This window comes from Fonsecaea nubica, assembly GCF_001646965.1.
Source record: "Fonsecaea nubica strain CBS 269.64 chromosome Unknown Scaff6, whole genome shotgun sequence".
NCBI lineage: Eukaryota > Fungi > Ascomycota > Eurotiomycetes > Chaetothyriales > Herpotrichiellaceae > Fonsecaea > Fonsecaea nubica.
In genome coordinates, this window is record NW_019173679.1 from 328241 (window position 1) to 351864 (window position 23624).

The 23624-nt window shown below is 53.9% G+C and overlaps 10 protein-coding genes across 10 annotated transcripts; 4 read left to right on the forward strand and 6 right to left on the reverse strand.

Moving 5' to 3' along the window:
- Positions 1-490: 490 nt before the first annotated feature.
- AYO20_01516 (hypothetical protein) lies at positions 491-2215 on the reverse strand (the record flags this gene model as incomplete). Its single annotated transcript, XM_022639822.1, has 1 exon — positions 491-2215. One exon carries the CDS (start codon positions 2213-2215, stop codon positions 491-493), a length of 1725 nt encoding a protein of 574 aa, XP_022504210.1.
- Positions 2216-3127: 912 nt separating this feature from the next.
- On the forward strand, positions 3128-4714 carry AYO20_01517 (hypothetical protein; the record flags this gene model as incomplete). The annotated part of the gene is made up of 1 exon (XM_022639823.1): positions 3128-4714. One exon carries the CDS (start codon positions 3128-3130, stop codon positions 4712-4714), a length of 1587 nt encoding a protein of 528 aa, XP_022504211.1.
- A 321-nt stretch (positions 4715-5035) lies between these two features.
- Positions 5036-6206, reverse strand: AYO20_01518 (hypothetical protein; the record flags this gene model as incomplete). The annotated part of the gene is made up of 2 exons (XM_022639824.1): positions 5036-5938; positions 6000-6206. 2 exons carry the CDS (start codon positions 6204-6206, stop codon positions 5036-5038), a joined length of 1110 nt encoding a protein of 369 aa, XP_022504212.1.
- A 425-nt stretch (positions 6207-6631) lies between these two features.
- AYO20_01519 (hypothetical protein) lies at positions 6632-8539 on the reverse strand (the record flags this gene model as incomplete). Its single annotated transcript, XM_022639825.1, has 1 exon — positions 6632-8539. One exon carries the CDS (start codon positions 8537-8539, stop codon positions 6632-6634), a length of 1908 nt encoding a protein of 635 aa, XP_022504213.1.
- A 902-nt stretch (positions 8540-9441) lies between these two features.
- Positions 9442-10542, forward strand: AYO20_01520 (phosphatidylserine decarboxylase; the record flags this gene model as incomplete). Its single annotated transcript, XM_022639826.1, has 2 exons — positions 9442-9685; positions 9776-10542. 2 exons carry the CDS (start codon positions 9442-9444, stop codon positions 10540-10542), a joined length of 1011 nt encoding a protein of 336 aa, XP_022504214.1.
- Positions 10543-10736: 194 nt separating this feature from the next.
- On the reverse strand, positions 10737-12001 carry AYO20_01521 (hypothetical protein; the record flags this gene model as incomplete). The annotated part of the gene is made up of 2 exons (XM_022639827.1): positions 10737-11556; positions 11607-12001. 2 exons carry the CDS (start codon positions 11999-12001, stop codon positions 10737-10739), a joined length of 1215 nt encoding a protein of 404 aa, XP_022504215.1.
- A 549-nt stretch (positions 12002-12550) lies between these two features.
- On the forward strand, positions 12551-14951 carry AYO20_01522 (hypothetical protein; the record flags this gene model as incomplete). Its single annotated transcript, XM_022639828.1, has 2 exons — positions 12551-13717; positions 13776-14951. 2 exons carry the CDS (start codon positions 12551-12553, stop codon positions 14949-14951), a joined length of 2343 nt encoding a protein of 780 aa, XP_022504216.1.
- Positions 14952-15008: 57 nt separating this feature from the next.
- Positions 15009-16179, reverse strand: AYO20_01523 (hypothetical protein; the record flags this gene model as incomplete). The annotated part of the gene is made up of 2 exons (XM_022639829.1): positions 15009-15171; positions 15245-16179. The coding sequence occupies 2 exons, from the start codon at positions 16177-16179 to the stop codon at positions 15009-15011; spliced, it is 1098 nt and encodes a 365-aa protein (XP_022504217.1).
- A 1132-nt stretch (positions 16180-17311) lies between these two features.
- On the forward strand, positions 17312-18576 carry AYO20_01524 (hypothetical protein; the record flags this gene model as incomplete). Its single annotated transcript, XM_022639830.1, has 2 exons — positions 17312-17334; positions 17403-18576. 2 exons carry the CDS (start codon positions 17312-17314, stop codon positions 18574-18576), a joined length of 1197 nt encoding a protein of 398 aa, XP_022504218.1.
- Positions 18577-19969: 1393 nt separating this feature from the next.
- AYO20_01525 (hypothetical protein) lies at positions 19970-23298 on the reverse strand (the record flags this gene model as incomplete). Its single annotated transcript, XM_022639831.1, has 2 exons — positions 19970-23057; positions 23141-23298. The coding sequence occupies 2 exons, from the start codon at positions 23296-23298 to the stop codon at positions 19970-19972; spliced, it is 3246 nt and encodes a 1081-aa protein (XP_022504219.1).
- Positions 23299-23624: the final 326 nt, after the last annotated feature.

Here is a 23624-nt window from a genome sequence, read left to right on the forward strand (position 1 = left end):
ACCTTGACCTTGACCCTGGCACTTTGCCATATCGTCGCCTTTTACCAGTAGAACAGGGCTAGTATGCTACGGCAACACTGGCCCCAAAGATTCAATAAATACCACCCGTGTACGTCGCCCAGCCCATCGTCCCTTCAAATCTCCTCCACCCGAGACTCACCTAACTTCTCTCGGGAGCGGTATGCTTCAAATCAAAATCAGCGGAAGAAAATACCAACAATGTCACCACGTGTTGAACCGGGAAATGACACCACAGAGCCCGCCTCACCAAGCTGTTGTTAAAGAGGCATTTGACCAAAGAATATATGCCCGCTCGCCCTTCTATGATTGCCCGACTCGGAGCTTCGCGCTCGACGCATGCAAAAAAAGACATAATGCCCGTCTAAATCCCGTAATATCATCATGATGCTCGAATCACCATAACCCATTCGCCTGCCCATGCAATTCGGACCATTTCTATCGTCTCTCACAACTCCAAGGCCCTCAATTTCTACCTCAAATTCTCTCGGCCCCTCAAAAACCGTCGCCGCACATCTTCCATCTCAGCGAGGATCACCTCGTTAAAGTCGTCTGGATTATCGAGGTATAGATGATGTCCTGCGTTCTTGATGATGACAACCTTCGCAGACCCGTGGTCCTGGTGTCTCTCTTCGGACGAAGTGGCAGCCAAAGCGCGACTCGTTTGAGCGTCGATCTTCTTCTTGGCAGCGTATCCTCCTGAGACGTCCATCCAGTCGTTTTCACCATACATCAATACGACCGGGATCCCCCTTTCTCTCGCGACATTTTGTGAAGCAGAAGCCAGTGTAGACGAAGTAGTTTCGTTTTGCGCGGCTGAAGTTGATCCTGGAAACTGCTCCAACTGGCCTTGCTCATTGACCTCGTGTGTCGAAGCTGTGAGAGGTTGTCTTCCCACGGCCCCAATCCGTCGGATCAAAGGACTCCTTGCAAATGCTCCGGGAGCCAAAATATAGGCGAGCGCATATTCCCCACTACCTCTGAGCCGAAACAAAGAGTAACTGTAATCATGTAACGCGAGGGCTTCTTCCGGGGGCAGATGTGAGAAGCGCCGAGACGTCCACCCTGAGACAAGGCGCGGACCCAATGGACCGGACCACCGAACAAAGCTGAACGGGGAGATGTTTGCGTCCCACAGATAGGTGAGCCATTTTGGCAGAGGGCGACGCGGCGCAGGTGTTGAGGTCTCGTCCGAAGACGAGTTTTCTGCTGAAGAGGTGTCCTGCACTGGGAGACGGTTGGGGTTTGGTTTCTGCTTCAGTTGCGCTTCCTTCTCTGCCTTCTTGCGACCATTGAATAGTTTGTTGTTGTCAGTGGTCTCCTGATCCTGCGTGACTTCATTCTGTGCCGTTGAATCTGGCGGCGGCGGCATAGCTGCGTGCGTGGCGTAAGGATCCTCTGGTATTCCGACCGGGCTGGCCAGAATCAATTTATTCAGTCTGCCAGGATATTTCAGCGCATAACACACAGCCATATAGCCTCCCATGCTGTGCCCCATGAGCGTCATCTTGTCAATTTTCTTCTTGACTCGCCACTCCTCCAATGAGTCGATGAACCAATCCTCCGCCTCGGTTATTTGTGCTTCCCTCGTCTTGGATTTTAATTTGAATGGCGGTCTCGAGCTGCGGCCCATGCCCAGCATATCCAAAGCATAGAGTTGCCACCCTGGCGCCCGGGAAAGAGGCTCAAAGTTCTTGTAGAAGAAACCTAGACCTGCCCCATAGCCGTGCAGTATGACCAGGTTATGTTCCGGATCGCCTTCTTCGGGGACGTTGCGCACAACAGAGAACTCGTTCAATGCGCGGTTCTTCCCCGAGAGGGGAACGAGGCGAGAGTGCCACGTTCGAGGGCCGTGCGGATCTGTGATCGAGTCTGTGAAGGTGGTGGCTTCTGGCGAGGCGGTCTTGTCTATGGCGACGGTAGAGTTGGTCTGTGAGGGTGGCGCAGAGCCTGTCTTTGCATGTGTGGGGGGTTGCTGCAAATGTGGAACAAACGAGAGCACTCGGTGTTCTGCTTGAGCAGCGGGGAGAGCGGACCACCACTGTGAGAATCCTTGTTTGTACGACAGAGGGAAAAGGCCCTCGATGCGAGATCGTCGTGGGTTCTCAGCATTGGCTCGCTGAGAGGCGAGGGGACTCTGCTGGGTTCGAGATTGCACTTCGCTGTCTGAGTCGGCGGCCGAGATAGACGCAGACATGACGGGCGGATGGTGGGAGGTGGGAGGCAGATTGAGGTCTTCAGGATCGGTTGTGAGAGGGGGGGATGTGATTGAGGACTGGAATCGACGAGGGTAAAGGATGGGAGATCGGGGAGCTGCCTCTAGGAGCGGAAGGGCGGAGGGAAGCGTTCGTCTCATATACAGGACATTCACCAAGTGAAGAAGGGAAGAAGGTAATCTATTTCAAGGACATGTATGGAAGTCTGGCATTAGCCGCTGATGTTCGCGTAGGCCAGGCAGAAGCATTAATGCACAATCAAAGCGAAATGAGCGTAAAGGGGTCCCAGAGGCAGCGATAGATCCGAGATACAGGAAGTAGAATTCTTCGCTTTTTTCCCCATTTCCCTCAACGCCGACATCATAGACGCGGATGAAGATGCAGGGCAAGGAGGCACCAGAGGGTCAGATCAGCCACTCGGATTGCAATTCAGCCGGCTTTGGCCCTCGATGCCCCCCTTGTCAACTGCCCGCCAACCCACTAAACACCCAGTCAAATGCTCCCACCACATGCAGCCCGGAGTTAACACTTTGGTCATTCTCCAACTGACACCTTCGTCCGTTCTCGTGCAGCCCGAGCGTGACAAGGTTGCAACGTCTCAAAATTGCTCCTGTGATTATCACCTCGAGTCTCAGGAAATCTTGGTGCCTGGCGCTCGTCATCTCCTGCAGGAACCATCATGCGAGCATCCTGACTCGAACCGCACTCCCCGATCGAAGCCTCGTCATTCCGCTCCAGTCACCCGAAGCGCATTGCACCACCCTCTGTGCGAGCTTGATGGTATAGCGGTAGACAAACAATAGCCCAAACAGCATCACCTCACGTTCTCCATGGCACTACACTAATCCACGCCGAACAACATCTTTGCTTCTCCCGCCACGACTTCCTCGAAGATGGCCTCGCCCGAATCTCGCCTCAATCAAATAGTCAAAGGCGCACCTACGACAGACATTCGACCATTGCCCTCTGCTCCACTCCATTCTCTAGGAAAACAGGCCTCCGAGCAGTCCTCTCTCGATCCTCTTCTAGCCACCTTGCCCTCCTCGCCTCCGCAGATCTACTTGAACCTCCTGATTCTCGAGTCGTCCCTGCGCGCACAGTATCTACACCTTGTCTCCCGCCGTCGGTTGAACACTTTCTTCCTGCTGCTGCTGGCTGCTTGGAACAGCCTGTTCTTCTATGCTCTCTTCCTGCGTCCTCGAGAAGATGGCACCGGCCTGGGTGGCTCTGTGTACTGGGTCGTCGAAACGTCGGAGAAACTCGCCTTGATGGGTGGTATTGTCACGGTTCTCCTTGTTTGGGGCACAGGACAATGGGAAAGAGGCATCCGCTGGCCCCGAAAATGGCTAGGTACAACAAACAGAGGTTTGAGGGGTTTCAACCTCCGCGTAGTTAGGATCCGGGGGAAGTTCTGGAGGGAGATGCTCGGCCACCTCTCCTTCTTACTACCCTTTGGGCTTTGGCGCGAAGCTGGGGGCTCAGATTGGCATCTTGTCGAACACGAAAACGGCCTGGTGATCGAGGAAGATCTCGCCGAGGGAGGTGACGCCATCATGCTTCTCTTGCTCCCGAAGTCCTTCTCCCCAGAGTTTCGGGAGAACTGGGAAGATTATCGCACAGAGTATTGGGAAAAAGAGAACGAGCGGAGGGCAGGACTACGGAGAAAGTTAAATACTCTCCGGAGAGCAAAGGCAAAGGAGGCGGGAGGGTGGAAATGGTGGACAGGTGCTTGGCGACTACAGTCATCTAGACATCATGGCCAGAGACGGCATCATGATCTGGAGAAACATCCCCACTTGCAACACGCCGGGACAGGCTCACACCGCGCCAGCCTATCAGAAAGGGAGGGTGGTGCGCACTCTCGAGGATTGAGTGGTACAGCCAGCAAGAGAAGGAGCACCAACCTCGACACTGAATCCACGCACAGCCGAAGCAGACAATCATCGCGCTCTTCCACGCCACATCTGGAGTTTGACGTGTCCGCTGACCGGCCTCTCTCGGAGAGAATGAGGAGAGGAAGCTCGGTGAGTAGCACAGCCAGCATCAGAAGGAAGCCGGCAAAAGACGGACGCAGAGACAAAGATGGGAATAGAGAACGTGGAGGTGACGGCACGCCTCTTGGAACTCCGTTACTGAGTCCGTTGACCAGCGCCAGCGGAGAAGACGATAGGGAAGAACGAAGGCGCAGAAGGAGGGAGCGGGAAGCCGCTCGCAAACAGAAAGAGGAAATGGAGCGGGAGAGGGAAAAGGGCAGAGAACATATACAGGAAGAAGACTTCCAGAAGACAAAGAGCAAGATCAAGCAGGAACCCGCGGTCAAGCACGAGTTCAAGGCCGAGAACAACAATGGGAACGGAGCGGACGAAAGCAGTGTTCCCAATACACCGAAGATGGAGCACGGGTTTTCTCTCGACACGGCGGCGACCACTCAAGCCGCCGAGGGCGATACCAAGCCCAACACCGGGTCGAACATGGCTTGAAGCTCAATGCTGGAGAGGAACGGCAACGGATTTCAATCTGATGATGCGCGTTTCCGGCAGAGACGTCCTCTGAGATTCGTGTCGCCTTGAATGAGCTCTGATGTCCACATGGCCCCTGGTCTGAGATGACAATAGAAACGCCGCCCAAATGTGTAAACGTGTAAACGTGTAAATGTGTAAAAGGTTCGTTGTTATACCGTCTCTTCGGTGCCGACCATCTCAATGTTCCCCCAGCCCTCCTGGCAAAATCATAGGGCGCTCGCTCTATCCGCATGATATCCAACCCTCAACATAAAGATGCGACTAGCTTCCTGTCTGTTGTCAATTGCGAGGATCCATCTCTGGCTCATTCCCTGTCTGGCTCTCGCCTCGCGTGCCTCGCCCACGACGAGTCGACCTCCTCGATTCGACGTCGACCGCTGTGCCATCAGTCCAAGACTCCCTCTCCGATCCCACATGGTTTCCCTTCTCTGACTCCGCGTCCACTACCCTCCTCAATCTTCTCCCCACCCTGGGTCTCCAATTCATCCTCGCATCGAACAACCCTCTAAAGGCAATCCTGTACCCCAATACCGCGGTCAGACAGCCAATCGCCGCACCGAACAAGCAATCGTGCGCAAAGTGGTGGTGTCCCAAGACGAGCGTGCTCGAGATGTAAGTCGCAAACAGGATAGGCATGAGCACCAAAATCATGCGCCAGAACCCCCTTTTTTCAGGTCTAGAGGCGTCGCCGATGTGAAGATGGGCGAAAAGATAGATCGAGAGATACCCCATCCCTGCAAACGCAATTTCACTGTGTCCTGACGGAAATGACTGTAGCGCGTTGTCAATGTCTTTGGGGTTGCCTGTGCAGACATCTCCTGCACGGTACATCATCCTGTTGTATCCAGATCCGATCAGCCTGTCTGGCACTACCGGAACGCAGACACTTAGGAAATGTGGTCGAAGTCCCCCAATGAATTTCTTCAGAATGACTTGGAAACATGTCCCCGTCACCAGTGAATATAGGAGGCCCAGAGTAGCAGAGGAGAAGTCTGCGAAGGACCGGACGAAGATTTGAGAGAGCAAAATCACTGCAAGAGGCATGAGGCCGCAGAGAAGACCTGTGAGAAGTGAGGAGAATATAGGCGACACATACGGATAGCCGATCAAGGGATTATAAGTGGCACCGTCAGGGGTAAGGAGTGGAAATAGATGAGGCGGACGGGTAGGAATGATCCAAATCTGTGCCTGCTGGTCAGCGCTGGAGATTAAACCGACAGGCATATATTTAATGCATACTTACCGCACCCGTAATGCCCGCGATGGTAAGGACACAAACAACATCGAGCCAGTGGTCCAGGAAGAAAGCCTTTGAATACTGTCCAAGCCGTGGAAGTGTTGTCTTTTCTGGTTTCAAAGCCGTTGCAAAAGACCTGATGCGTGACGCAAGCGGCATGCGTGGTCGATAACGATATTTCTGCTGTGGATGGCCGCCGTAATCCTGATCCATACCTGATCAATGCTTCCCAAAAGCTGATTTTTGCCAACATGTGATTGATCGGGCTGCAAAATAGGAACGCAATGAGAGCAGTAGCGATACCGAGACGATAACAAATACACAAGCCCGAGCGATCCAGATTGCTTCCGTTTGTCAAGCAGTGACCAGCCCAACGAGGTTCAGGATCACCTGCCGCAAGTAGGGCTTCTTGAAACCGGTCGTACCTACTGGTATTTGGCAGATTGGGGAGCATTTCAGTTGCTAAAACGCCTCTGTCCAATGTTATACGCAGCCGCAAATACAGAGAAGCATTTGATGGTGTCGAAAAGCACATTGGCCGTCTCCGGAATGCTGAAAGTTCCCGGCTGCTGTCGAGCTGCTCTTCGCTGGTCACTGGCTCCGTGGACTTGTTCAATGCACTGTCGCCATGCCAGGGCTCAGTGTTGTTTCGCTTCATATGTGCATCTCTCACACCGGCAATCCCCTCCGAGGACCGCTTGCAAGCGGGCTCGCCGCTCTCGATAGTCGGTTTCCTGCACATCTGTATAATGGTTCCAAATCTCCTCACCAGCATGAATCCCTTCCCACGTGGTTGGCGACGGAAAATCAGGCCTCTCCCACACCCTCTCCTGGACGACTGTCAGATTTCTTACCCCCGAGGGCTTCCAAGTCACGTTTGGGTTGCAGCTATGATTTGCCAGACACCAGAGCGGATGAACGGCTGCGACCTCAGGCTTACCCGTCCACGTCGATTGTTGTGCATCTGCCACTCCTCGAAACTTGGAAAAGAGCGTTTGAATGATCCACCAGTCGTACTTTTTCAGCCACGCGGCACTGTATGGCGTGCATCTCTCTCGTGAGTGCATGAGAACTTCAAACCATTGGAGAGGCAACTCAACATGATGGCGTACGCTGTATGGTAGTGACTTCGGACCACTCTTGAGTGGGAGATCCATGACTTCCGGGGTCGGGGAGAAATCCCCCCACAAATACTTTGTCTCGAAGAGATCTAACGGATGCAATTTCTGGGTCTCGGCCAGTTGCAAGGTTCGTGACAGGAGCAAAAAGTACAAATCCCATTCAGGGGTAGTCGAACTTTCAGCTCGACCAAGTGTGTTCAGGTCGTCATTGCCACTAGATCCAGGGCAAAAAGGGGCTTCAGCGGGAGGATAGCCCTCATCGGTCTGGTAGTCTTCCTCGTTCGGGTGGTGGTAACGCTCATTGGCAGCTCTCTGACATTCTTCCGAGCAGAATGGTATATTGCATCCTACACAATATCTCCGATCCTCTCGGTCGATATCTTCCATGTCAGCCGCACAAGCATCACAGAGGGCTTCGCCATGTGGGCGTATGGCTGTCAGGACCGATCGCTCTCTCAAAATGGTAGCTCCCGGCGCAAGCTGCTTTTTGGCAAATAGCCCCAGTTGCGAAGAGCAATTGGCTGTCGAAGACACAGAGGTTCTCAGCTCACCAACAGAAAGTCTCTGCATACCCTCATCCATCGAAGGTGTAAGAGTCGGCAACGTGGATATTTCTACTTCCAGATCCGGGGCAACCACGTGGAGCTTCTCGTTGATCTCGATCAACGCTTCTCTGGACATTCTGTCGGGCTCATACTCATTCCAAGGGTATATTTGGCGTTGACACCACCCAAACAGAGTGGGCTTGACATCGCGTCGGAGGATCTTGACACATTTGTGGAATTTGGATTCGTCCTCATAGATAGTGGAATACTCAGAAAAATCTCCCACAACCTCCTCAATGTCCCGGACCGGCTCTCGAGGCTCCTCTCCGTTCAGGCGCCGGATGATCCTCTTCACCGCCAAGACCTCGTCAATCCACAGCTTCGCTTGGGTCTGTACACCCAGGATAATGGCAGAGCGACACATCAGTACAAGTGAGCGGTATTTTTGCTTCAGTGCCACGGGGTTCGGGTCATCCTCGCTCTGGCCGTCATCGGAAGGCGGCCAGGGATTTCCTTCCAAATCAACAGGCTCAAGGTCTGAGATATCGGGATCATCTAAAGCCACGAGACAAAGGGTGTACGAGACATATGCATCCGCCAGTGCTAGTTCACTATACCCGAGGGCCTCGTAGACTTCAGCACGGCGGAGGATGAGATCTGGACAGGGACCGGGACATTCGGCCAGAAGGCGAGTCAAACGGTGACGGGAGAGAAGCAAGTACGCATATCTTTTCTTCCGATCCGTCAGCTTCTTGATATCCGATATCAAGGGGCCCGCGGTTTCGCTGAGGGCAATAGAGTGGTCTTCTGGTAGCTGATTCAGTATGTCGCGTAGATATGGTGGCAATTCCGCCAGAGAGTCGACAGGACTGCCATTCATCGTGACCGCATCTAGAGCATTAGATTGATAAGACCGCTGGAATTGCTGTGAGCACCTCCTCAGTTATTGAAAATGAAGGATTGTTGATCGCCGTTGAACCAGACAATTGATTTGCTTGGCGGCTTGTAAGGCGAAAGGCTGTGCGACAGGTAAAATGACACTAACCCGAAAAGAAATAGCCTGTGCCGCTTTACCACATGACCTAAATTGAGACCTTCGACGCCCAACTGCGCCCGTTGATCCAGGGTGCATCTTCCTTTTTACGAACCCTTTGATACGCGGCTGTTACGTTGGAGGCTACCCAGGTACCTACTGGTGCTCCAGTCCATTCTCCATGGTCAGCATTCGATATCGCAAAGAACATCCCGCAGATGGTCAGCCCCATCGGGCGCGAGACGCAAACGATATGCCCGTGACTGACCAAGACCGAAATCAATACCCTCCCACCTACGGCGGTCGTCAGAGGACACTGTCAGATCAAGGAAACGTCGCTGCTCACCCCTGTAAAGTCCGTACACGGAGAACATCTGGTGATGGAGAGTCGCGATTCCGATGACCCGGTTTAGCTGTCAACGAGAATGGTAAGAGTCCGGTTACGGGGCGTAGCAACATCACCTGCACCCCAACGGTCTCCGACCAGCCTCGAGGTCCGTGAGCTAGAAATACTCTAGATGTGCCAGTATCAATTGAGCATTGCTTCCAAACTGCAGTGACTGATGTCAGAGCTATGACGTTACACAGTTCCAGTACAAGTTAAGATCGGAGATGACATCCGACAGTGCAATTCTGATACAATTCTTTTTTTCATTTCCTCAAACCCTCTAAATCATACAGACTGTGCCCACAGCCAATCTTCAAATTTAGACTGTTTCACAATCATAGCATCGTACCCACGACAAACAATGTTCGACCTCATCTTGCAGTGGATCCACCGAATCCTGGACCATGCTCTCTCGACGGTCAAACTCGTCCAAAACCGCCAGATAGGCTGGAAAACACTGAATCGCAAAACAGGCCGCCTTGAGCGCGAACAACAGCCGATATGGAAAAAGATAAAGCTTTGGGTTCTCTTCAGTCGTCCCGTTGAATGGCTGGATCGTACGCAGTTGCTTCGGCTGTGGATCCACGAGAAGACCATCACAGCCGGTGAGAAGTCCCTGCGTTGCCGCTCGTCCTGTCTTTGATACATGCTCCTTGCAAATCTCAATGATGCTAACCAATGAAATGGCGGGACAGGAAAAGAGGAAGGCACACCAGCGTCAGCTCGTCAGATCAAGGCTTTCGTGGACTTCTATCACATCAATATGGACGACTTTTCGCCTTCCGACATCCACAAGTATCGCACCTTTGAGGAATTTTTCGTTCGACAGCACAGACCTGGCGCACGACCCATCTTCGAGCAGAACGACCCCACGCGTGCCGTGGTGGTCGCAGACTGTCGTCTGGTGGTCTACCCAACTGTGGCGCAGACCAAGAAACTCTGGATCAAGGGGAGGAACTTCACCGTAGGTAACCTCATACGCGACGACGAAGTTGCCAAACCATGGCACAACGGCGCCATCGCGAGCTTCCGGCTTTCGCCTCAAGACTACCACCGCTACCACTCCCCTGTCATCGGCACGATTGAATGGTTCAAACAGATCCCCGGTGACTACTACCAGGTGGATCCGCTGTGCCTCAGAAGTGACATAGACGTCTTGACCACGAACGCGCGGTGCGCCGTGTGCATCAACTCCAAGGAATTTGGCAAGGTGCTGTTCGTGGCGATCGGCGCGACTAACGTTGGCACCGTCGAAATCAACCCCAAGTGCCAGCAGGTCGGTTCCGAGGTGAGGAAGGGCGATGAGGTCGGCTTGTTCCAGTTTGGTGGATCGAGCATCATCGTCGCATTCGAGGAGGGCTGCATCCAGTTCGACGAGGACTTGCTCAGTGTGAGCCGCCACTTGATCATGATGGATGTCCAGGTGGGCATGAGTCTCGGTCGCGCCACACAGAATAAATGATGTAAGTGACCACGGGAGGTAACACACAAAACAAATATCAAGCAAACCATGACACAGCCGAAGCTTCCTATGTAGCTGAACCGTTCCAGACGATCCAGCTGAACAGAGAGAGACAGGACGACAAGACACTATATCCTCACCTCCTTCACGTTTATCCCGAAGATCTTCTTCGTTTTTGATTGCCTATCGTGAAGTCAGGAATCGTCCTGCGTATCACATCGACGGATCTCTTCGGCGCAAGGAGCAAGTCTACTCGCCCAATAGTCATATGTCTGTCCCCCATCAGCCAGCAGCGCCATCTTCGCACCCAGTCCGAGCAAGGCATTTGCGACCGAGAGATGTCCATTCTGCAAAGCATAGAACAACGGTGCATGTCCGGCGCTGTCCGCCGCATCGATATCTGCCCCTTTCTGGATGAGTAGGAGGGATGCGTCCACGTGTCCATTCTGTGCGGCGTGGTGGAGGGCGGTTGCGCCGTTTACGTCTGCTATCGAGACCGAGGCCGAATGCGAGAGGAGGAGGACGAGGGTGGTAACGCAGCCGGACATGCCAGCATTGTGCAGAGCAGTGTAGCCATGACTACTATCGACATGGTCCACCGGGTAGCCAGACATGAGAAGGTGTTGGATTTTGGGGATGTTGGAAGCGGCGGCAGCGCGAGGGAGATCGTCCGACTTGGTCGAAGTGGATGGTTTCGAGTGGGAGAAAGGTCTTGTGAGTGAGCCAAGCAGTCGACAAGATGGCTTGAGAAGTCCTTTGCGTGACTCCGAATCGATGGGTGTCTGAGTTTCTCTGATTGAAGCGGGCAGCTGAAGGAGCGAAGACGTGGTCAATTGCTCTAGCGAAAGCATCAACCGATTGTCATTTTCGTTCTCTGGGAGCAGCCTCTGAGGTCTGCGCCCAATCTCGAGGCTGCGATTAGGGTTTGATGGCGATCGGAACCACTCGTATGGTGAAGAATCTAGTCGCGAGAGGAGCTGGTCGACTTTGTCCTCCATTCTTGACGCCGATAGTCTAAGCACACGTTAGTTCATGGACAAATGGAGGGTTCCGGGTGTCCTTACGACTGTCTACTGCTTTGGATTGCCGTGAGCAGCGAGGTGCTGGAGATGATGCGCAGTCTCAACGCAGGGACGTCTTCGGCACCCCATTTTAAGCGTGCAAAGAGATGAGGATTGTCTTTGCTCAACTCCGAATGCCTGCGTAGAGTGGCTGAGACTTCCTCGAGCACATCGCGACACACATTGTAGGCTGAGAGTAGTCGGACTCTATCGTTCTCGGCCAGCGTCCGCATGTAATGCGCCCTACCATCGCCCAAGGTCTGTAGGATGCCACATAGGGTGAATAGCTCGGATGCGATGACGCGAGCCTCTGAGGGCGATTTCTTACAGGTGTGATACACGTTCCACGCGAACTGTGGCACGGTGACAAGGTCGCCTAGGCTGAATCCGAAGCTCATAATGTTTGGCTGGTCATGGCAGGCTTCTGCAATCGTCGACCATATTCCGGTGAGAGGAAGAGGACGAGGGAGGAGGAGGGGAGGATGGGGGCCATATATCGAGTTGCGAGAGCTGACGCTCGTGTAAAGTGTCATAACCTCTCCTACTTATATTAGCAGATTTCCACCTTAGCGAAGGTGTGAGAGTCGGGCGCCTTCAACTTGACCTTGGCTGCAAAATTCAACTGGGCTGAATGTCTCCGGTCGATGCAAACGGTACCATACAAAAGCGTCCTGGGATTCACTTTAGCTGTTATTTTCATGCACTTCCCCGGCATGCTCTTCACACCAGCCAATCCGATGACAACTTGGACTTGTGGTCAGGCAAACGATGCCCAAACAGCCTGGCCCCTGCCTCCTGCTGGCATGACCAGCTGCCGCATGCGCCCGATGACATAGGGCACGGATATATAAGGCGCTGATTCAACACTGCAACAACCTGTGCGTCGGTAAGTCTTGGACACCTACTTAAACTCGATGGAATCAATGCACTGACAAAGGTTTACTGCCATGTCGATGATCTTCGAGGAATACCAGGAAAAGGGATCGGTTGACTCGTTCAATGCCAGCCTTAGCACCGTTTACACGAGACTTGAGCAAATTCGCCGATCGGTTGGCCAATGTCCAGATGAGATCCTTGCCCTGAAGAATGAAGTCGCCGACCTGAAGGTTCTTCTCCCAGACCTTGTGGGCAGGAATAATGATGTTGAACATGGTCGATGCCATCGCCCGCTGCCTGCCATCTCGAGGATCCTCATCCAGCTCGAAGAAATTCTGCCTCGGATCGATGATGCCGCACGAGCATATCTCAGTGTCATGGGTACCCCAACGACGTTATTAGGTCGTGTGACGAAAGCACATCGTCGGCAAAAGTTGCGTGAGCTTGCGTCGTTGCTACACCAAATTCGCCCGCTGCGGGAGCAGCTGAGAAAAGCCATTGCGTCTGCGTCCGGACTTGTTCGAGTCGACCTGGCCCTTCTTGACGTTTCACGAGCTGAGAGAGCAACGACCGTGGCAAGGGAAAGGAGACAGATCGACAACACGGCTCAAGGGGCACAATGCAAGACTCGAGAAATCAATCAGCCATTCATGCTGAGAGACAACCTTCAGCACCAGAAGACAGCACAGGACTACATGTCTGCTAACGAGACCTTTGGTGCGCGGGCTACTTCTCTGGTCACATTGCCGCCGAACATGGCATTTCAGATGGACACCATCAGTCCCTGGGACTCGTCTATCTCTCACATCGGCGTCACAGTCTCTCGCTACGGCCCAGACTCATGCAAAACATGGTGTAGCTGCGTCTGTCACCAAAGGTGCTCGGTCAATACGCCCAAGATATTCCAAGGCATCTTCGGAAGTCTCTTCCTAGGTTACTCTGGTCTACCGTTGGGCCGACAAAAATGCTCCAAAGCATCCTGCACCCGCAATACTACCTTCAGCGTCAAAGCCACGTACCACTTCCCCTCGTGGTACTTTTCCCGCGCCGTCTCCCTGGGCATTGTCAACACCCTCTCCAAAGTCTCCATCCATATTTCACTACGCACCGTCGTCCAACGCTCTGAGCTCTTCATCTTTGCGGCCCAAGGCAATGTGCTAGCTGCGCAGGACATACTCTCAAAGAAGCTCGCCCATCCAAACGAGGTACACACAAATTTCGGAAATACGGCCTTACACGTACGCTACTCGACCCCTTTAGAGGACATATGACATTGATAGCTAATTCGACTTGCAGTATGCCATCGACTTTGGCCATCCGGAGATCTGTGAGCTCCTCCTCCACGCCGGCGCGGACCCGACAATCGAAAACAGTGTGGGCAGCTCCGCTGTGGACAAAGCGTGGGCCGTCATCCTCACGCAACCGGAGAATTCCCCTCTCGCAGAGAATTTCAAACGACTCTTCGGGTCGGGTGACGTCCTTGACGAAAAGGGGTTCTCTGTGATTCACAAATGCCTCCTTGGTCTCCTTCGCGTTAAACTGCAGAAACTTCTCGAGTCTCGTGCTGCGGACGTCGACGCTGTGGATACCGAGAACCGCACTGCTCTATCGTGGGCAGCGCAGAGGGGGGACGTGAAGAGTGTGGCCCAGCTTCTCCGTCACGATGCCGACCCCAACATCTGTTCCAAGCTCAAGGCGTCCCCATTGCACTATGCACTGCGGAGCAAATCTCCTGAATGTGTTCGTCTGCTCGTCAAGGCCCACGCATCAGTATCTTCCTGCGATTGGGGCGGCTGGCCACCCGTGCACACCGCGGCGATGAATCAAGACGACCCGGCCTACATGCTTGCCTTGATCAACGGCGGCGCGGACGTGAATGCCATGGTGTCTCCTCCAAGCGGCGTGTCTGTTGGTGGAAGCGGTAGTAATAGTCGAGGGAAGACGGCCCTGCACCGCGCCGCTCTGAACAATCGGCCACGAATGGTGACATGTCTACTGGACCACGGAGCGCGGATCAATCAACAAAGCGTGGGCGGCTCGACCCCGCTAATGGAAGCGATCGATTACGATAGTGTGAATGTGATTAGGGTGTTGATGAGGAGAGGCGCGGACTACACCATTGGTGATGACGTGGGGCAGTCGATTCTTCACCGTGTCGCGTCCAAGGGGAGTATGAAGGCATTGGACGTGCTTGCGAATGGAGGGTTCGATTTGTCGCAACTAAACCCCGAGAAGCAGGATGCCTTTGGCTACACAGCACGTGACATTTTACACGGGGCCACGAGTATTGCTTTGAGTGAGGAGTTTGTGCGAGCGATGAAGGACTGGCTTGCGGTCCTGATGGAGCGACGAAACGAACAATCTCCTCGACCTCGTCCATGTCCCGGTGACGAACCCGAAACCGAAGAATCATCAGATCCGGACAGTGATGACGAGTTTTTTGAAGCTCAAGAGAATCTGGCAATCTTTTGACCATACATTCACCGGTTCCGGGAGGCCGTGACGGCGGTGGCTACAGCGGTTATCCTCTCAACAGTAACCCATGGAAAACTGACGTTCACGAATAAATTGTTGATACGCCTCATCATCGTCGTCTTCTTCCGCTTTGCAGCCACAGTAAGAAAATGCTTCTCGCAGGGCAAGCCGGTCTACTTCGGCTGCCAACTCCAACTCATGCATAGCGCGGTGAAACCTGGGAGGTGTATCAGATCTCGGTTGGCCCAATCGGTGGGCCAGAGATATGGGGGGTTGGAGAAGGAGCTCACCTAGCATACTGCAGGTCGACGATGACCACAAACCAATCCTCTCCCTCCGAAAACGTGGAATGCTCATTCTCGTCATGAGTGTCTGCGCAGATGAGCAGTTGGTTACTCTTCATACTGCCATGCGAGACGCCACTGGAATGCAACGCCTCCAAAGCAAGCGCGGTTTTCTCGCGAAGGAGGCCCACCAAACTTGCTCGAAGATGGCTATCCATGTCTCTTAGAGTGGTCGAATTGGGGAGGTATTCCATGACCAGATAGAGGCCCGTCACGACCGCGGTACTGGCATCCTCATACACCCCACAAACATACGGTAGGACTGTTCCCTGGGCGGCCCTCGCCTGGGCATATGCATTGACCTCGTTGAAGAAGCGCGGAACGTACTCCCGGCCGGTTCGTCGTGGGTCACGAGTGATCTCGGCGGCGGAGTAGTATTTCAGGACGAGTTGCTGAGGCCGCTGCCAGGCGATTTCTTTCGATATCATGCCACTGCTCGTGGGTACATCTGTGTCGTCTGGGCAGACATCGAGGATGGCCACCGAATAACCTGGTATCTGTCTGGTGATATGTCCTCGTATGGAGGCATAATTTGAAATGGAGGGGACCGGTCTCCTCTTCAACCGGCCACGGATGTGGCTAGGGAGAGGCTTGCAAGATTCAGACTCGATGGCGCGAGGTCGCACACCTTCCTCTGGCTCAGGATAACTGTTCTCAAATACCTCCTTCGACTCGCCGCCGACAATGGGTGCAGCTTCTCTAGATCTCGAGACGTAGTTCCACGCGCAGCTTTGCGACGAAATCTGTGCCACTGCGTCTGCCGAATGGCGGTTGAGGTTAGGGTCACAGAAGATGGTATTGGAGGGTGTGAGGCGTTTCAGCTCAATCGGTCGCTGTGCCGAATAGAAGGCGGATATCTCCCATTTCCCCAGTCGTGGCATGCTTCGCTATGCAAAGGGTTCATTGAGCGGCTTTCTAAAAGGCTCGGCCGCGGTTTCAGTTGGCATAAGAGAAGAGGGGGTTTTCCACCAAGGAAGTCTCCATGCGCTTCGGACTCTTTGGGGTTTATGTTCAAAAAGGGTGGGCAAACAAGGCTCGGACTTCTGGGCTGTCTGGCCGAATGGATGTAATCCGGCCATCATCCTTGTAAGAAAATCAAGGCAATGGGCGCTGTGTTGATGCTCTTCGGTGGCAGTTATCCAGTATCAGGCTGGCCGGCCTGATGGTGTGTAGGAAGTGATTGACATTGAGCAAACTCGAGACCCACTGCAAACACTAGCCAGCGGGGGCTAAAGCCACTGTCCAATGGAATTAGGTACTGTGGGGAATTGAGGGGTGCCAAGAATAACGCGGAAAGGCATGGTCCGCAGAGCCTCACGGTTGCCTTTTTGGACACCGTTTGCCTGGTGACGGGGATGGTAACACGGTATGTTTGCAGACACCCAAATACACCGAACAGCAACCAATCAAACGGGCGAAGCATCACAACATACGCCACGGCAGACGGCAGATGGCAGACGGCTGTGCCACCAGTTAAAGGAGCCTAAGAGTGAGGCTGCCCCTCGAAAGTTGGGGGAAACGTGTGTCCCAGGGAAGGTACACATCAGTCACCACCTGCTTGGTCAAGTGGTGCAAGATTCGGTCTTACGCTTGAGGCATTGTCCGGCTATTCCTCTTTTGGATCCAAGCCAACAAGTGACTATCTAACATGTATGTGGGTGCCACAGCCGAGTGACAGTCTGGCTGCTTGTTTTCACTGCTGCCACAACAGATCCTCACCGCCTCAGTGGAAACCGTGACTGACCGGAGTTCAACACTCACAGAGATCATGACATCTGGTGAATCTGTCTGTCCAGCCTAGCGGTGAGGCAGAGCTCGAAACGAGCCAGGCCTACATCCGATTCGCTCCTGTCACTTCACACGCAAAGTATCCGAAAGCTGCAACCTAGAAAGTGTGAGAAAAATCCTCATCTCCCCATCGCTATGATGCGTCCTCCGTCTTCAAAGGGAACACAGAGTCGTCGTCGCTGGTTACAGTTCGCATTCGTGGCCTTCTGCCTCTTCGCCCTTAATATGTCCGGGTTGTGGGGGTGGCTGTAAGTATTGATTGCGGCAACGGCCGGGATATCTATCATTTGACGGGGACACTGACTTTCTGCTCAAGATGGCCCTTCTCAAACAGCCCACCGGATCTGTCGTCGGCCTCAACCACGGTAGGGGATACGCTCCTCGAAAAACTACGCAAAGAGTACAACTACCCGGGCCTCGCCGCTGCTTCCAGCAGACATGGCGACTTTTCCTCTGCGGTTACTGGTCTGAGGCGGATAGGGGCCTCGCTCAAGATCACCAAGGACGATCAATTTCATCTGGCATCAAACACCAAGGCGATGACGGCCACTACCTTTGCAATTCTGGTTCAAGCTGGGCATTTGCGGTGGGATTCCACACTGGAGGAAGCCATTCCCTCTCTCGCCGATTCTATGGCCGAGGAGCACAAGAGCACCACGATCAAGATGTTGACGTCGCATCGATCAGGCCTCGATATTGACTGGGCTGCCGATACCCCGTTCTATGAGTCCTTGTACAGGCCCGACATATCCCCGAAGCAGGGTCGATGGCTGATGGTCCAGAAAGCATTGACCCAACCTCCAGCGAGAAGCAAGGGCAAATTTTGTTACGACAACACCAACTATTTGATCACTGCCGCCATCATAGAGTTGAGCACAGGAAGTACCTGGGAAGACTTTGTTCAGACTCGAATATTCGAGCCTCTGGGCATGCAGCACACAGGGTTTGGGCCCAACGATGAGACTAACGTCACTTCCGTCTGCAATCCCTGGCCACACCGTTGGGTGTCGGAGCCGTATGGAGCGGCGGAACCTGTTTCAGACGTCGACTTTGACCACCGCGACAAACCGCCGGCTTTCAACCCAGCCGCCCGGGTTCATGCGCCCATGGCACAGTACAACAAGTTCCTGCAGGCTCACATCGATGGAGTCAACGGGTTAGACACGCCTCTCGGGCTGTCTCGGGAGATGTTCAAATTCCTGCACACGCCCTACGCAGACGACGACATCTACACGCCCGGTGGGTGGCACTGTCAACGGCGGAACCCAGACGGCTCCGTCTACAGCATTTCGCACCCGGGGAGCAACCGGTACAACTACGTGGTCGCGTACGCTGTCATTGGGAACGGCGGCGGCGGTGGTGGTGAAGAGGACCGCGAGGGAACGTACATGGTCATGACCAACATCGGTGGACCGGGCGTTGGCGACGGGTTGCGCAAGATCGCCGATGATCTGATAGACGGACGTCTCGCGCTTTTTTCCCACGGTTGAATATGTGCATCGATGTTGGTTTGGGTGGAAAAACGGGCGTAGAATGGCCTGCTCTGCGTGCTCTAGGGGAAAAGGAAAGGGCGTTTCGGGAGCAACACTGATAGATAACTACCACGTTCAGAGAACGGCAGAACGGCAGTGGACGGGTTCACGATGAATAGTCATTTCACTCGATGATAACATTACCAAGTACGAGGTGCCCGTGCCTACAGTACCCCGGTACAAGCAGTTGCTCGAATTCCGTACTCCGTCTGTCCTCTCTGCACCACCACACCTCCACCACCATCTATCTCCATCTCCACCCGTCCCCACGCCTAACAAGCCTTGCAAGGCCCAATTCTGGATACAAAACGGCAACGGCTCGCTACAGTACTAGCTGAGTACATATGTAATAGCTCCGATGAGGTACCTCGTACATACATACATATGTATGTCAGAAACTGACCATTTCGTAAGCACCCTCGCTCCCTTTTTTTTTTTTGGGTACCTCGGAGCTGATGGAACGGGGGACCAACGCTACACGATCCACGATACATGCGATACGCATTCGTCAGTGGCACCAGTGGCACCAGTGACCTGGCTTGGCCCCTTCACTGGGATCAATAATCCTCGTAAGTCGGAGGGGGCGGAAATAGGGGGCATGTACGAATAGAACTGGCCACAGCGGAGCCGAAACGCGAAAAGCGAGGTACGACGGCCCAGTGCCATACTACCGGGGTATTACGTTCTGTGAGCAACCCAGATGCCGAGAACGTATGCACGAATCGGTTGACCTATTGCCTATCCCGCCCAGAATTGGTCATGGTACAACCAGATCCTCGCGCACATTCGGCCATTGCCCGTGAAAGCCCTCTTCAGCCAGGCACAACCTTGGTTCCACCCAACAAGTCCTCGAAATCAAGACGATGAAACACGATCGCTCGGGTCGATGGAAGCTGGCCGGTCGACATTCTCTCCGTGGATATCCAATTCATGCCTGGGTCGGCCAGAGTCTGACTCCCATCAAAGCCCAAAAAGCCACTGTACGTCTTCCCAGTCTGACTCTTCTTTCTCCACCAATTGGACATGTCTGTGTTTTGGGGAACCTCGCGTCGGCGACGAGGTGCATTGGCCGGCATTGAACCACTGACAGAAATCGTCTCACATGATCTAAGCGTCCAGCATCGTCAGCAAGCCTGAGACAAACGTCTTGCTGGGAATGAACTGACCAAACAATTATCATCGACCACTATAGTGCCGCCTGCCTCGCCAACCCCCCCAAGGGTAACTCCTGTCATCTGGCCTCTTTGGATCGCCAATGCCAATCTAGCAAGCACCCCCTCCTGCTTTGACAACAGATGTTAGATGCCATTGCAGCCTAGCGTGGGAGATTGCGTGGAGGTGCGTGCGTCCATCAAATCATATGGAGACTCGACATAATCCATGCCCGGACCAACAGCTCGTCCATGGAACCTACCGTGACAAAACTGTCTTCCGCAGTGCGCCTCAGTTCCACATCGTTCTGGCTGGTGATCTCGTAGCTGCGGTGCATTGCCCGACGACTTCGGAGTCCACTGGAAGCCATGGCTCCAGGGCCATCGTCATCCTCATCGCTATCGTCGTCGCCGGCACCCCGAGTGCGTCGGCTCCGTCGACCTCCAAATCTGAGAGACGAGTGCACCCCTCCACCAGGATTAGCAATGTTGATCCCTTTTTCTGCCGCCTCGCGTTCTCGACTGTCGCCTCCGGGACCGAAGATTTTGACCGTACTGTCAATGCCGCTGCAAGCAATCATAGGCTCATACGGGTGGCCCTGAACCACATTGACAACCTCGCCGTCTCCTTCCAGAATATTGAGGATCTTGCACGTCTTCCTATCCCAGATGAAGAAATTGCCATCATCGGAGCCGCTGACAACGTATTCATCATTGAGACCACAGAAATTCACGTCCTTGACAGTCCGTGTATTACAATGGCCTTTGTAAACTTTGGTATGTGACGTGTAGGGCACCTCGAGATTCACCGAAGCTCGTTCACGATACCGCGCAAACCCGATCCGCCGTCGGAAAAAGAGACGTTCCGGAGCCTCCCCATCGTCGTCTTCTTCCTCGGTCTCTGAAGTGTCTGATTCCCATTCTTCGCCCTCGATATGGTCTTCGTTTCCATCTTCGTCCGCATCCTCGACGTGGACAGTGAGTGGAGTGCCCATTTCCACATCTGGCTGGCTGGATCCTTCCGTGGTCTCGTGCGGAGTTTGGGCCGACTCCGTTGAAGACTCCCCCAAGTGGGTTCTCACAATGTCGATAGCTTCAACAATGCGTTCCTCTTCGTCCGGGTCGATGTCTTCTTGAGACCGTTCTTCCTCCAAATCTGAGCTGGCCAACCGAAGTCTCAACCCCCCAAACGCTCGGTTCACAAAATCGAACGTAACCCCTTCGGCGGCACGCATGAGTAGGGAGCGGCCTACCTTAAGCCCCCAGAACCTGGTTGCTGCACCCTTGTCCATCACGCGTATTGTCGTGGAGGGATTCGACGGGTCAGCCCGAGTCTCAGACATACCATGGCTGGCTACCAGCTCAATATTGCCGAGGGCTCTCATGAAAGCCTGCACCGCCGACTTCTGATTCCGAAAAACATGACGAGTTTCGTCCCGCTCGAAACGATTTGTGTCTAGGTCCACAACCGGGGTCTCATCTTCTGCCAGATCCAAGAGATAGGCTTCCAATTTCGGCACAAAAGTTTGTACCGTGTCCTCTCGATCGAGGGGAAATCGAGGACTGTCGGTACTCACGTTGGGCGGCCGCTTAAACCCTTGCAATACCGCAACTTGCCCACCATCTAGCCACAGAAGAATGGCTTTCAGGAAGTCGTAGCAAAATCTCGACTCTTTGCAGATGTTCTTACCTTCGTGAGCAGCAGGTCTAATCTGGTCGAATTGTGCGAGCCGAACATCCGGGGCTGAGGTGAGGCTTTGCAAACGTCCACCGAGGGTGCGGGCCAAACAGCCAGCCGCTTGCACGAATCGCCAACTCGATTGTCGATTTCTCCTCAAGGTATTTTGTAGAGTGACATCCTCCTCACTCGGGTTTATCGGGTATGACCATGTACGGATGACCTCGTCCATCTGAGGAAGCAGCGAGGCACATCGGCCAAGGGCACTAGTAAATGCAGCGGTATGGGGTGTGAGGTCTGAAGTCCCCTCCAGAGACGCAGAAACATCGGCGCTTAATGAGGTAGAGAAGTCAAACAAGGTCTTGCGGAGTTGAATGAGTGATCTTGCCACCCGTTCACTCGATCTCTGAGCTTCCGAAAGCAGGAGCTCATGAGCTGACGGGGTCCCAGCCGTCGTTTCGGACATGGGGGAAGGGATAGGGATAAGCTCAGACTCTCCGTCAGCGAACCTCGCCAACAGAGCAGTGCGGCCCTCTTCTGGACGGTCGTCCGGAACCCTCCGTAGACGCCTACTGGGATTGGCTGCATCGCCCAGACTGCTGGAAGAGGCGTTCGCCTTTCCCCTCTTCCTTTTGCGGCCGGAAAGGTTTCTAAGCCGGAAATCTTCATGGGCTCGGGCATCGGCTTCCCTCACATCGGGCGACTGGACGATATCAAAACTGTAGATATGATCTGAAGACCAAGAGGCCACGAGATTGTTGGGGTTGGCATCACTGATCTTGCAAGCCGTGATATGGCCATGTCCACGCGGTCCCATCCTGCGCTTGTTGTTAGGCCCAAATCGTCTAACACACCTGGTTGCGTCAGCCATGGCCTCGTCTTCTGGGGAGCCCGCGTCAGGCTTTCGAGTGCCAGGTTGGCCCTTCTCAGAGCCCAGATCTCGACCAAGCATGCGCCTGTCGTGCAAAAAGCAATGAAGATGAGCCCCACCAAGCGCAATGTACTGTGGCTGACTGGGCGCGCAGGAGATGGTGTTCAAATCGAGGGCATATTTCTTGTAAGAAATGAGGGGAGGAGGCGAGTCGCCGCTGTCGCTCTGAGCACCCTGGTGAAATCGTGCGAAGCCCCGGAGACCCCGAGGAGCAGGATATGCTGACGAAGGCTGTCTGAGATCCCATTGTCGCACATCGCCATCCTCGGAGCACGTCAAGAACAGGTATGGACTGGACTCGGTCACTATTCTCTTTGTGCGATCCGAGTGGCTTCGATATACCCGACAGTTGGTATTGCCTTCATTCAGCCACCTCGCGTTCTGAAAGAACCTGTTGAACCTCCGGCTTCTTGTGCCTGCGTCGCTCGACGTGCTCTGGCTCGCAGCTCCAGCATATTCCAGATCGAAGACTCGGACTTCGGAGTCTCCGGCGCATGTAACAACGGTGTGGTCGCCCGAGTGGGGCATGAACTTGACTGAGAAGATGTTTGCATGGTGACCGGTGCTCACACTTGTGTTCAGCGTAAAGGGCTGGGTACTGTCAGGTGCATTGTAATCCCAGATATTGAGATAGGTATCATCTGAGCCTGAAGCCAGAAGGTTGCCACTTTTCGACCAACTACCAGAGACGGTATCAGCACAGGTGTCCCTTACGCACGCAACGAGAACGGAGGGGGGTGGCAGAATTGGTGAGACCTATACCAGAGGGCATTGACGCAACCGGTGTGAGCTCCAAGCTCGTTGACAATATCCAAATCTTCCACCCAAGACTTATCCCCATAAAGAGTTTTAATGGACCTGCTTCTTCTTGTCTCGCCCAAAGATCGCTTCAGTAGCCGAAGGTCAAACTTGTCGCCCATATCGTATCAGCCGGGGGGCAACTGAAGTCGATAAACTGAGGAGGGGATGAATTGACACATGCAAGATACGAAGCCTTGTGCCGACGAGGATGACCTCGGCTGAGGGCGCAGTTAGATGTGATGTGAGGTTTGTTCGGTGCCGGCTCAAATTGTGCACGCACGGGGAACTATGAACGAGGATAACGGTGGAGGGAGCATGTGGTTTCTGAGCTGCACCGAGTATGGTGGAAGCGCTCGGCTAAAATGGTGGCAAAGCGAGCGCTGGAAGAGGGCATCAGTCTGTGAGAGACGATACAGAGTGGTTCTTGGTAAGAAGCTGGCACCCA